This window comes from Zingiber officinale, chromosome 4A, assembly GCF_018446385.1.
Source record: "Zingiber officinale cultivar Zhangliang chromosome 4A, Zo_v1.1, whole genome shotgun sequence".
Lineage (NCBI taxonomy): Eukaryota > Viridiplantae > Streptophyta > Magnoliopsida > Zingiberales > Zingiberaceae > Zingiber > Zingiber officinale.
The window spans coordinates 156,673,694-156,687,706 of NC_055992.1; the positions used below are offsets into that span (position 1 = coordinate 156,673,694).

At 39.5% G+C, this 14,013-nt stretch overlaps 1 protein-coding gene across 3 annotated transcripts; it reads right to left on the minus strand.

Moving 5' to 3' along the window:
- Window positions 1-568: 568 nt before the first annotated feature.
- Window positions 569-10,465, minus strand: LOC121971835 (ABC transporter G family member 42-like). Of its 3 annotated transcripts, XR_006109261.1 has the most exons (23): window positions 9,927-10,465; window positions 8,934-9,143; window positions 8,606-8,850; window positions 8,436-8,512; window positions 8,320-8,373; window positions 7,902-7,992; window positions 7,337-7,638; window positions 6,975-7,256; window positions 6,571-6,887; window positions 6,284-6,444; window positions 6,009-6,118; window positions 5,763-5,913; window positions 5,091-5,246; window positions 4,824-4,990; window positions 4,106-4,438; window positions 3,277-3,567; window positions 3,102-3,185; window positions 2,809-2,942; window positions 2,441-2,668; window positions 1,736-1,907; window positions 1,302-1,556; window positions 817-1,146; window positions 569-698 (listed from the first exon to the last, which is right to left on the minus strand). XR_006109261.1 is itself a non-coding variant. In XM_042523296.1 (22 exons), exons 1-22 carry the CDS (start codon window positions 10,334-10,336, stop codon window positions 868-870), a joined length of 4,461 nt encoding a protein of 1,486 aa, XP_042379230.1. In that variant the 5' UTR covers window positions 10,337-10,465; the 3' UTR covers window positions 569-867. The 3 variants fall into 3 exon arrangements, 2 of the variants coding, with proteins under 2 accessions (XP_042379230.1, XP_042379229.1); XM_042523296.1 differs by having other exon boundaries at window positions 569-1,146; window positions 5,139-5,246; XM_042523295.1 differs by having other exon boundaries at window positions 569-1,146.
- Window positions 10,466-14,013: the final 3,548 nt, after the last annotated feature.

The window sequence follows — 14,013 nt, forward strand, 5'->3', positions numbered from 1 at the left end:
AAACAATCCACTGAACTGTATACTCAGGTGTAAGTCCTGTTGTATTTCTTGTGGCGATTTTCCAGGACCTACTATCCTTGCTGGGGTGATGATGATTGCTGAAATGAAATTCCAAAGTTGGCTTTGGTTGGTAAATGTTTTTGGAATATGCAGTAAGCTTTGCTGTAGAAGTGGTTGTACTCAAATAGTTGCTGAGTTCTGATGACTGGTCTGCTATTTGATGGATTGTTGCTGCAGAGCAGACTTAATGATTGCTGAAAATGCTGGAACTATGAAACTCAGAAATGCAGAAATAGTGTGGTTGTATCTGGAGTTCTAGCTGATATATTTATTCCTTTGCTGCCTAGTAATTGCTACTATTTGCTATTTGCTTGGACTGTTGTGGTTGCAATCTCTGAAGAGCAGTTTACTACCATCTGTAAAATTATGTTAGGAATGTAGTTGCCGAAGGAAGTGCACAAGCTGGAAATGCAGTTACTAGGATTCTGGTGTTGCAGGAAAAGCAATTGTTGGAATTACAATTTGCTAGAATTTATTGCTGCTGGAAATGCAGATGTTGGAAGCTGCCTTGATGCTAGAAATTTCTCTCTATGATTAATGCACACTCACTTGCCTTGTGCAAAAGGAAACAAGACTATTCAGAGCATTGACAAGTAAGCTTTAATTACTTGGATGCCTTATAGTTGCACTGAGTATATCTACAGCAATTGCAAAACTATATATAAAAAAAAATTTAAAAAAAAACACCTACAGAATCCTGAGATCTTTGGTTCCTGACCTTTTAAAAAAAAAATGCAAAATGAACCCTTTACTCACCATCCAATACTTCACTCCTTTTTTTGGTCTTCTACTTCCTATTCACTTCTCCTACCTGTTCTGGAAGTTCAACTTCTTGATACAGAATGCAAACATGAAAGCAAAGAAGATGGCAAAGGCAACTAGCACAATGGCAACTACAGGCATGAAGCCAGTATTGTATCCATAGTAGTCCTTGATATAGTCTTTAATCCTTTGCTTCGGTTGCCCTACAGATCCAGTCACTGTGATACTAGTTTCCAGGTCACCATATTGGGTTGCTATGAGTCCATAAACTGTCCATTGAAGTGGGCAAATCCAGTAGTACCACAGCCACCACTTGGGAATTCTCTGCAATCCAATTACACAGCATTCATTGATTAATTACAAATACAAGTCCATGCAATCAAAACCTTTGGAAGCGTGACAGTGAAACTACTATCACTTGAACAAATTAGAATCAACCCCGACAAGAAAAGCAAAAAATTTGGGCAGGAGAGACTTACTGGTTTAGGAATGAAAAAGCCAGAGAAGAGATTGAAGACCGAGTAGAATGTGGATGCTAGGATTGCAGCAACTTGATGATTTGGTGAGAGTGAGACAGTCATCATTCCATAGTAAGTGAAGTACAGGAAAGAGAAGAAGGAGATGAAGTAGAACCAAAGGAATTTTGCTGCTGTCCATTGGAAGCTCATCATGGAGTATATAATAAGAGAAAAGTACATGGTTTGAACTAGCACATATGGTATTTCCACAAGCACCTGCAATGTAACATATGAACTATTGTTCAGCATTTGTCCAATAAAGTGTTCTTACTGTGTCTAACTTCCATTTATGAAAATAATGAATGATTTCACTAGAATCACTTTGTTCTTAGAATAGAATAATACTTTTATCTGCAAAGCATTCCATCTTAGGAAAATTAACACAGCACTCTTACCTGAGCAAGGGCATATGGTAAGGCTGAATACATTCCAGCTGCTCTTTCCCTATAAAAGACAGTCCTCTCGATTGCAACAAGTGGTTGCACAGTGGCACAGTTAGTGACACCAACGAACATAACTGCTACATACATAGCTCCAATGACAATTCTAAGACTGTTTGAATTATCCCTGCATCATCAGACAAACAATTGATGCATCCATATTCACATAAAGCACTATTTCTATGATGAATAACCTAAGACTCTTTCTATTAACCAGGATAGGAACTCATGACCTGATCTAGTATATTAACGTTTGGATGGAAACCATCCTCCTGTAACCATCAATGATAGTCTAACTAGCCTAAAACAAACAAGTACTGTATGAATTGCTATGGTATGAACCAGGCTTTAGAAGCACAACCTGATCTAGTGTCGTAACTAAGATTTCATTGGTAACCACTTTTGCATTTCAAAGAAGGATTTGTTAACTTAGGTCATCCTTCAATCTAGGTTCACTTAAATAGAATCTCTATTGCCTTGCTGGTAAGGTCGAATATGAGACTTCAAACATCTTAAAGTCCAAAGGGCAAAAAGGTGTTTTTTGAGTTCCTTCTTATTCCTAGCACTGAATGGCTGGGCTATGACTTGGAATGAAAGATATCGGCTACCACTGTATTCCAGAAGCTCATAACAACAGTGTGATATTGTTTGTGTATTTACCCCTTATGACCAATCCTCCAACATATGGAGCCTAACAGTAGAGCAGTGACCAAGGTGTAGAAATATCTGACAAGGTTGTAATCAGGGCTTCTCCAGTAAGTCCACCACTGCTTCCAGAGGCAAGCTTTGAACTGTCCCCACGATGACTGTGAACACTGTGTACGGAAGTACAGATCACTTGTTTCTGCAGCCGGTTTACTGAGCTCATTCACCAATGCTTTGTTGCACCTGATCATAGAATTGCAATGAAAACAATACAATCAGCATTAATGTGTAAATCTCATAAGGCTACTAAATCAATTACTAAAAGAACTAATGGCGCAACTAGTTTGACAAGCTAGTTAAGATAAAAGTTGCATTTCACTCACTGGAACAGATTTGATGATTTATAATACTGAGCAGTGTCCATTCCCAAACGTACTTCAGCAGCAACTGAGCTGACCTCTAACATCCATGTTGCAGGATTATATTTGTCCTTGATTTTTGGAACTCCAGGAATTGCCTGAAACAATCAAATTATTTTCCTTTACTCTTTGAAAGTGTTATGAACTTAATTAATGCCATGATAGACAGTAAATGAATGCAGCAAATTGGACAACAATTATAAACTTAATTTAAAGGATAAAACAAACAGCCTATTTTTATATATAAGAATTTGTACCTCAAAGTATTCGATTATCTTGTGAGAATTTCTTCCCAGGGGTCCAGAGTATATCACTTGACCACCTCTTTTCATTAGCAGAAGCTGTTTCAGTAAAAAGTTTATTTTATTAGCTTATAAACAGGCAAAAATTTTAAACAATATGTTCACTTATCACTGGCTAGAGATTCTATACCTCATCAAAGGCCTCAAATATATCTATGCTTGGTTGGTGGATTGTGCAAACAACAGTTCTTCCAGTATCGACTGTGTTCCTCACAGTTCTCATGACAATAGCTGCTGCTCTTGCATCAAGACCAGATGTCGGTTCATCCATGAAGATGATAGAAGGATTAGCAACAAGCTCTACTGCTATTGTCAGTCTCTTCCTTTGTTCAGTGGACAACCCAGTTACTCCTGGAAGACCCACTAAGGCATCTTTCAGGTTGTCAAGCTCCACTAGGTCCATCACTTCATCAACAAATTTCTGCCAAGAAGAAAGACCTTTAGTTAATTGCATTCTCAGTACTAAACTCACTATAAATACACAATGCTTTTAGAAGTTAATTAATAAATACCATTTTTTAGCACAGATGCAACTTAGAAACTGTAAATTCAGTTCTGAAAAATGCATTTTAAAGGGAAAAGAGGGAGGGAGTCAGGAAGGATTGAAGGAAAAGAGAGTAGAAAGAAAACAGCACCTTCTTAGATTTAATAAATAGGGAATGACTTAACATCTCCTCAGTCTAAGTAGCTGAGAACAGATCCACACAAACTCTCATATAAGTGAAGCAATGAGACCCAAGAGGATATGTGGAGAATCTCAATAGGTAATAAGAGAGGAGAAATACCTAGAGAATTCTTGAACACATGAATATTAAATTATTGCTTTGACTTAGTGATCACTAACTGCAAATTTGACATCATAATGCAAGGTCCTAGTAATTTATGTGAGATTTAAGGAGTCAAGATTATGATTTAATATGAAGATCTAGAAATTTTAGAAAAGAAATAATTAGTCTTACCATTTTTTCTTCATCACTGACTTCATGTGGAAGGCGGAGAAAAGCAGAAAATATCAAAGATTCTCGGACTGTCACCTGAGGTGAGTGGATATCATTTTGCTCACAATACCCAGAAATTCTTGCAAAAGTCTCTTGTTTCTTAGGGTACCCTGAGATTCTGATGTCACCCTCAATGTAGCCACCAGTCTTTCTTCCAGCCAAAACATCCATCAGGGTGGTTTTACCAGCACCACTAACTCCCATAAGGGCTGTTAAGACTCCTGGTCTAAAAGCCCCTGTAACATTCCTTAGCAATTGGAGCCTATCTTCTGTGACTCCTTGCTCCTTCATTTCCTAAAGAATAGTAAATTATAACTTCAGTCAATGGCTAAAGTTGCATTCAATTGACTTGACAGGCCTTTAGGTTTGCTTTGATTAGATTTTATTTATTTTACATTAGAAGATCTAGAATGGAAAGAAACAATTATCCAACTTGCAATGTCCCAATCACTAATGAAAAAAAAAACAGATTGTTCAAAACTTCAGCTAATTGGTAGTAGCTGGGTGATTAACTGAAACTAATTAGATGGGAGGAACAAAGAATTACACAAGTAAGAGATTAGAATATTTAAAGAGGTATAGTGTCCACCTTTTGTGTTGAAAATATGCAAGTTCTAAATGTTTCTTGAATCAAAGAAAGTTTGAAAAGTAAGTGTATAAATTAAAGATAAAAACTCACTGGAGGCATATCGACAAAGTAATTGATTTCATCAAAGGACATGGAAAGAGGTGTAAAAGGAAGAATCATTCCTCTCTTAGGAGCAACACCTGTGGCTGCATTGATGGACATTTCATGATTAAGTCCATTTGAGAGATTAGGACTCATTCGAATCATCATAATTTCACCTGTAGAAGGTGATCATTTTTAGAGCATAAAAACAATAGTGATATCACAAATCAGAGTGAAGTTTAGTTGGAAATTTATGGGTGGATTGTGTCTACATACTGGTGTTGTTTCCATCCTTTTTTGACAAAGCATGAGATATAGACTCACTCTTAGAATTTGTCCTTCTAAGTCTTTGTAAATCCTTTCCTTCCTCTTGGACTTCTTCCATCTCCCTTGCCGTTTCTTCAGATATAACAGCTTGTCGTTTTCCAATAGCTATGTCAAATTACAGACTGATCATCTTAGTGCGAAACTAACCTTCTAAGACAAATAGTTTAGCACAATTGGCAATAATAATATTACACCATATGCAAAACATACATCTAAAAGATATGAAGGGAATGAAGGTCAAATCAGAACACCTGTTTTTAATTCTCTTGGATGGCAAACTAAAATTAAACCCAATTTTAAGGGAGAAAACAATTCAAAGAGTATCAAAATTTTGGAACTTTTTTATCTTTAAATTAAAGGTAAATCATGTTGGATAACATATTTAATTTTTAAATGTATGAATCAGATAATTTTATAATTCTATTAATGTGTGGCCTGGCCAAATCTTTTCTTTTTTGAATTAATATCTAATTCTAAAGAAAAAATCATAACATTCTGATCAGATTGGTTGGATCATTAGTGCGGATCCTTGTAAGTTCTCACAGAGGTGACTTTGCTTCCGGTATGCAATAAAAAAAAGATGTTCTGATCTTTTATGCAGTTAGATGAACAACAACTTACGGTTCAAAAACATCAGGCACACTGTGAATAGGACATTGAAGATGATGCTAAACCCAAAAAGTACAGCGGCTCCAATCCAGTACCACCTTCCCTCTGCAAATACATTGGCATTTTGAAGGATTGCCGTTCCAAGTGGTCTATTATTTGGAGCCTAGCATGAAATATATAGAGCTCTGAGTCATCCATAAGAAAGTCGTCATCAAATCTTTGGAATAGAGATGGAAGTGACTGCAAATTGATAGTTACCATTTGAGTCATCCACCTTGGAGCCAAAAACTCATTCACGGCTAGAGCATTATAACCATAAGTAAGTGGTGAAACCCAATATCCCCATATCCACCAATTCGGAATCATTTCTGTAGAAGAGAAAGAAAAGAAGTAAATCAGACAGAACGTTGCAACAAAAAAGTATCAATTGGAAGCCATGATTTCTTAAGATCCTCTTCAATGCACTTATCCTATGTTTCATGAAGTGCGAACGCCTAAACACATGGACCAAAAGAAGAGCCATATACAAATACCTTTAGGTATAATGAAGCCTCCAAGAACAAACATGGCGAGAACAGATAGTGCCCCACCAGTGTTGGCTATGATCATGGACCTACAAAGACCAGCAATGCTTCTGAACATCCCTGCTGCCATCTGCTGAATCAAGAATATTAGCAGCAGCTGCTTGAAAAATCTGCAATGTGAAAATGATTTCATTAAGTAGGTTGTAAATCCTTGGCAATGCAGAATAACCACTTATGGTGTATGATTTAACAAGCACACAAAAGAGAGAAAAAAAAGTCTTTGGGAAGCTTTCTACCTGCTTGCTTCTGGCGCATATCCTATGGTATAGTAGGTCATAACAGTCCAAACAATGGTCTCCAAGATTGAGATAGGTATCCGAAGAAGAAAATTGGGCAAGGTGAAGACCCATGCTGGGTAGAAGAGGAGGTCCCGGTGCTTATAGAATACTGGCAGACGGTCGATGGCAATTGACAACTCCGCGAGACCATTGAAGACATTGACCATCAAGCCAAACAAAAGAGCCCCTATGTAAATGACCCCATCGTCTTCGTTCCTCGAGTGCATGCGTGACCTCAGCCACACGGTCGAGGCTATGAGCCCTATTATGACGATCTTCAAACAAATACAGAAAGGAGTTGAAGACAAAGTAGAATTACCAAGAAGATGGGGCTTGGTTGGCAAAAAGAACAAAAATGGTACCATAACGGTCTTGGAGATGTAGACAAAGGAGTTTCGCTTGATGAGGAGCCACTCCTTTCCGAAGGAAGCCTTGAGCAGCTCCGAATAGGAGACGACCTTCTTAGAGAAGACGAGAGCCGCCTTGTGGCTGCGGGCCTTGTCGAATGGGACGGAGAGCTCGTTCTCCAAGCGAAGACCGACGTGGAATCTCCGGAATCGCTGGGCGAATTCGGAGACCGAAATGTAGCGGTATGGCCGCTGCTTGTCCGCCCAGTACTGCTCCTGATCCTTCCTCGAGGTCACCTGTTCACGTACGCAAGGAGTCTCAAATACTGGATCTGAAGCAGAAGCAGCAGTAGAAATTTGAAAGTGTAGTTTGGCACCTCTTGCAGGAAGTCGGCGGTGCCCTTGCGGGTAGGGCAGCGGAAGCCGCAGGATTGGAAGAAGTCGAGGACGTGGTCGCGGGGGCCCTGGTAGACGATCTGACCCTCGGAGAGGAGGAGGATGTCGTCGAAGAGGTCGAAGGTCTCGGGGGCGGGCTGGAGGAGGGACATGAGGATGGTGGCCTCGCCGAGGTGGACGATCTGCTGCAGGCATTTCACGATCTGGTAGGTCGTGGAGCTGTCCAGCCCCGTCGAGATCTCGTCCATGAATAGCACTTTGGTCGGCCCCACCATCATCTCGCCTGCAACATTGAAATTCAAATTCCAGTTCCTCCCCGCAAAGCAAGCTTTCACTAATTTTTACGATATAATAACTATAAAATTTATAACAGTTAAAATTTCATAGCCACTAGACTACATCCTATTCTATCTGAGAACACCTGAATCATTTTATGGATAGTTTTTTTATTTAAAAAATAATTAATAAAAACACTCATATAACAATTTTAAAAATAGAAACACTTTTTTATTTTTGTCCTTATAATTTAACACTTTTCAAGTACACCTGTTGTGACACGCTTCTTTTGACCTCCAGAAATGCCCCTTTGCATCTCGTCTCCCACGATAGTATCAGCGCAAATGTCCAACCCCAGTATCTGCGCCATTATCCCATGGTTAAAATATTTACATAAGATTAAGACACAGTAGCTACATAGAATATTTAATATATCTGTAGCAATTAGGAAAAGCATAGAGACTTGATATAATCATCGTTGTTAACAAGTCAAATCACTGCTTATTTATTTATTTCTTTATTTATTGTTCACCAACTCCACCTCTATAAACATTGTTGGCAACGACTTGTTGAAATGTACACTGTCAACTCAAGTGGGCAGGTGGCTTGGCATTAAGCAACTGAAGGATAAGTCTATCTACTAGTTTGACTTCCTTCCCGATCAACAAATTAGGCGTGTCATACTTACCCTGAGTGTGTAGTCCGTCTGAAGACTGCTCTCGACTCCTTCAATTGCTGTGGCCTGAAATTTAAGGGAAGATTAAGATCACTACGAAAATTAGTGAATCAGGCAGCAGCAGTGACCTTCATGAAGAGATCCACTTCGGCTTCCGGAAATATTCCTGCTTCTTTCTCCCTCTTCGCCAGCTCCGAGAGAAGATCTAATTACAAAGTCGTTCATCGCTTAGAATTAAAAAGAAAGAACGTTCGATCCTTTGTCCATGACTAATTAATAGGCTCCAGGGACCATATACCGTATCTTACTCCTACTCCTTGGCACCTTGCTGAGAAATCAAGTGTCTCTTTCACAGTCATTTCTCCTAAATGGACATCGTTCTGGCTAATGTATGCTGCAGTTTTCTGTGGCACAAACTCGTCCAATCTGTGCCCGTTGTATGTTATCTCTCCACTAACCTTTAGAGTTGGGTCGAGCTTCCCAGCTAAGGCCAACAAGAGGGTGGTCTTCCCAGATGATGGAGGGCCTAACAAGAGTGTCATCCTGAAATTAAGCGTTCACAGGCAGGTATCAGTTATCGAGACTACTATGGTTCGTCAGTTTAGCAGCGTGCATGATTTATTCACCTTGAGGGTTGTATGATTCCCGAAACATCCTTCAAGATAGTGAGAGTGGTTCTCTTAGTGAGGCGGATGCCCAAGAGGGCGAGGGCGGACTCCGCGATGTCTCTTACTGTATTGGTGAGCGTCGGAAGAGCTCTGTCTCCGGCATGGCACTTGGCCTCCACGTTTAGATGCTCAAATCTCACTTCTATTGTTGGTAACCGGATGCCGACCCTGCACCAAAAGTCTCTTTAGTCCACTTCTTTAGTTGGACTAGACTACAGGAGGGTTGTATCATTCAAAGGGTAAAACTTAATTAATTGGTTTTGAATTTTGATTGACTCAAATGATTGGGGGTAAGAAAACTGTGGATCAGAAAAATTCACAATTGTCAATGTATGTGGTGAGCAACTCTTTTATCAAATCAAAAAATTGACATCCAACCACCATCCTATCATGGCCACCACCTACTTCTAGCTGCATTAATTCATTTGGCAAGAACTTTTGTACTGTATTGATTGTCAAAATTATCCTTTTTCTACATGGACAATATGCATGTATTGTATTGTAACATACAAAGTATAATCTTGTAGTAACTAAGAAGACTCAATAATAGATAACTAATAGACCATGCAATTTATAATTTTCCCTACACAAGTAGCTTGGAGTGTAAAAGAGATGAAAATGACGGGCAAAAGACCCAACGTCGAACATGGGAAAGCATTAGTAATACATTTATCCATGAAGGGCAAATGTCAAGCTCATGCGTCAATTAATCCAACTAAATTAGCTAACCAACAAATGGACCTTCAACCTAAAAGACAGAATGATCAGCTGGAATAGACTTGCCGGCCTCTCTTGGATTTGCATTTTACCCATCATAAAGAAGAAAAAGGAAGAAATTTTGTGGTGTGGAGATAAATTTTGTTGTTCATTTCTATTTCGAAATGAATTAATTAGTTTAAAATAATAATTTATTTTTTTTAAAAAAAAAAAGTGAAAGGGGATTAGGAATACTTGTCGATCCGGTCTCGAAGCTTCTTGAGGAATCGCTCGTTGCCCTCCTCGGCGACCTTGAAGACGCGATCGATGAACTCCTGGCGCTCGGCGGGGCCGAGCTTGCGCACGTCGACCTCCTTGTGGCGGTACTGGCGCCGCGCCTCGCCCGGTCCGCCGCCCGGATCGGCGGCCGACCGGAGGATCGCGGTGCGGAGGCGGTCGTAGGTGGGCAGCCTCTCGAGGGCGGCCCAGCGCAGGGCCTCCTCGTCGTCGTCGCGGCTGCTACCGGACCGCCTCCGAGTGCTGCTGTTGCGCGAGAACACGTCCTCCACTCCCCAGCCGCCCATGTTCATCCCTCGGCTAATGTTGTGGCTCAGACTCTGGCTGGCCCGCCGCCCCGAATCCCACACCCGCTCCACGGCCTCCATCGCTTGTTGACGGAGCAACCGCTAGCCACTGGATCTGCCCTGGCTCGGATGAACGGAGTTGGATTGAAGCTTCTGGAGAGTGGAGTCGGGGAGGAGCCGAGGAGGGTTATGGCTGCCCCTGCCCCCATTGCCTCTGGATTTATATATAGAGAGAGAAAGGAGAAGGAGGAGGAGGAGGAAGCAGGGGATTGGGCGATGGCTTTGACTTGAACTTGATCGGGTAGGGCAGTTGTTGGTGGAGATTAGCTGATTAGGGGTTTGAAAGGTGTTAGGTGGAAATTTGAATGAAAAAAAAAAAATGAAGTTACAGTTCGGGGGACACAGGAATGACGTCATCCCCACCAATCCCACCGTCATCTTCTTTAAAATGACCGGCCGGGCCGGTAAAGCGCGTCGTAATAGTAGTAATAATAATAATAATAATTTTATTGCCAAGAGGATATTTGTTTTTATTTATTTATTATTAAAATGCCCAATTAAATTTGCACACCCAAATAAATTATATTGGCGCATAAACAATTTAGCGCGTGCATCCAAGTAATTCATGTAGCAGTTTGGATAATTGTTATACAAATTATAAATTAAAAATAATAATAGAAACAAAGTAACTTCAGTTGTAAATTACAAAAATTATGTTATGAGTTATATATCAAAAAGAACTTAAAGAATGACATAAAAAATTAATAAAGTTGAAATCACACATTTTAACCTTTTGGCATGTCTAGAGATATTTCTTATAGTGATAATTTTTTAATGGTAATGATTGTTGTGTGTTGGAAAAGATCTTCACATTGTGGTCAGAAACAAACTCTTCCTGTGATCATGGCATGGCCATAGCTTGCAGCGGGCATGACATGCATGATTAAATGACAGTTCCTTAGATAGAAGGTTTAATATCCGAGTATGATGTTAATTTTATATGTTTTTATTGAATACTGATAATTGGATAGAAAAAAAAATTTATATAGAAGATATTTGATCCTTTAATAATATGAGCATGAAGATGAATGTCCGATTCCAATGAATATGAGGATGAAGAATATGGAATCTGACCTAAATATGATCCATTGTCGTCCTTAGCCAAGGAGATGACTATAAACTCGTAACAACCGTGGTATGGCTATGAGCTTGACTGCTCTAACTTGTAATGATAACCTTGTTATAGGATCACAAACACCGTGATATTCATGTGATAACACTTTTGGAGACGAAATTCACTGAAGACGAGCTAGATGCTATTGTTCACAAGCGGTTCATGGATATGAGATCAACAAATAATTTTAATTATTCTAATCGTGGTTGCATTTTGCTTCTTTCGGATAAGCATGCAGCACACAGATTTTCTTGGAGGTTCTTATTATGATGGCACAATTTATGTATTGTCATATACGGTGTCATATCATGAGGCAAGATTTTTTGGCTACCTTTATTTATTATTTCACTCGATTATCACTCGTCAGTCTTTTTGGAGTGACCTCACTAGACTTGGGGAGGGTATATTGAAGTTGTGGCTTCTTATGAGAGATTTAACTCTCTATTGACATTTCATGATAAGGAAGGAGGACAATCTGTTACGAATTACGAGCTACATGATTTAGAGCTTTTGGTTCAAGCATGTGGATGTTTCATTCGATCGAATGCCACTTGACATAGTCAAATGCTATGTTTTTTTGTAAACTTGATCGTGCTTTAGTTAATTCACATTGATTCTTGAAGGATTATGATAGTTTTACGGAGTTCATCGCCCCTAGTTGTTTATCAAATCATTCTTGTGGTATTTGTTGGATCAAAAAGAATTTAGATATCTCTACAATAGCATGATATTGTCCACTTTGGGCCTAGACCCTCATGACTTTGCTCTTGGGTTCTCCCCAAAATGCCTCATGTCAATAGAAATATCATCCATCCTTTTAACCCCATGATCTTTTCCATGTGTTTTCAATGTGGGACTATATTTGCAACCCCAACAATCCCCCCCCCCCTCAAACAAAATATCACAGGCTTCCCACGTCCGATCCTCGACCCACCAGGTCTTCCTGCCCCTTGATCCACCCGACCTACGGACTTCCTGTCTGGTGTATGGTCCTCTTGATTCGAACATAGGACCCCTCACTTTCTTTGTTCGAGGTCAATATTGTACCCACATGACTCAATCAGACCATAGCTCTTGTGCACAGTCGACGGTTAAACCTTCTGACAGTCCGGGCTCTGATACCAATTGTAGGATCGAAAAGAATTTAGATATCTCCACAATAGCATGATATTGTCCACTTTGGACCTAGACCCTCATGGGTTTGCTCTTAGGCTCTCCCCAAAAGGTCTCATGTCAATAGAGATATCATCCATCCTTTTAACCTCATGATCTTTTCCATGCGTTTTCAATGTAGGACTATATTTGCAATCTCAACAGTATTGTCTCTATGCTTAATTCGGACCGTTCCTTTCGACGCTCTTTCAAATTCTACAATATATGGATTTTGCATGGAGATTTTCGAGATTTGGTAACCAATTTATAAGGGAGTTAGTCTATGACACAGCTCAATTCATGCTCAAGGCCAAGCTCACAAGGCTCAAGGTTAGTTGCGTCATCTTGATAAGTTGCCCTTCCATCACATTTCGAAGCAAGTTTTGAGGGTCAAACAAGCTTTAAAAGTGGTACAACACACCATCTTGTCGGGTGGAGGCTCTGATGGATTATTGATTATTATTAAGACGACATGTCATCATACTTGCGAAGGTGGAGAAGAGCTTCTATCAACAAAGGGCGAAGAACAATTATCTTAAGAATAGTGATAGATGTACCAAATTCTTCCATAATTTGGTAAAGCACAAGAGGAATATTATTGTCACTATCACTAAACAGTCCGAGGAACAGGCTGTTAGTATTAGCTCCCTAGAGTAACTTATGAAATGATTGATAAAAAAACTTTTGTATCATATTTCATTAATAAAAAGTAAATTTTATAGTTTTTATATTTGCCTCATATCTATATTAGATGAATAAGTATATTAATGTTCTAGGGTAGTAGGTTATAATCTATAACATATCAATTGATTGAATTGATAGTGAAGGTTATAGATATATATAGAACACTACTTTTAACTATTCCTAGTCAAACATTAATATACAAAGACAATATTAATGTGTTAAAACTAGCATGTAGATCAACTAATAACTTAATCTCACAAGTCATGTATATAAGATATCAAGTTGACATATGAGTATATATTAGAGAATGTTGGTGCAGGGAGCACCAGACGATCGAACCTAAGTTTTGATTATGGCAAAGGGTCCAAAGTTAAGGTTACTTATTGTCTAACAAGTGTAATGAACTTGCGGAAAAATCCTAAGTGTTTTTAGGCAAAAGTCCTAGTAGATTCTAGGTAGGTGAAAACCGCTAAGGGGAGGTAACCCTAGGTCCTAGGGGGTGGTAACCCTAAGTTAAAGAAAGTCCTAGTTGCGGTTAGGCAAGGTGAAGTCTTGGCGGGTCGAGCACTTTGGGTGAAATCCTATAGTCGGGAATTCTAGGTGAAAATCCTGGTGTCGCGGACCAGATAGAAGTTTAGACGGATCGTGGAGTGGACATTCAGAATGAAGGCCTGAAGTATTGAACGCCGAGCAAAAGTTCAGATGGTTGTGGAGGACCAATCTGGCAAAAGTAAACTCTTTTGAGAGG

Bases quoted from the DNA above. Each gene is read 5' to 3' on its own strand.
- LOC121971835 (XM_042523295.1), bottom strand. From the start codon at position 10,336: ATGGAGGCCGTGGAGCGGGTGTGGGATTCGGGGCGGCGGGCCAGCCAG. The intron at 8,851-8,933 runs GTGAATAAATCA...GCTTAATTTCAG, and splicing joins GGAATCATACAACCCTCAAG to GATGACACTCTTGTTAGGCC. The intron at 5,247-5,762 runs GTAAGTTGTTGT...AATTTGACATAG, and splicing joins GTGCCTGATGTTTTTGAACC to CTATTGGAAAACGACAAGCT.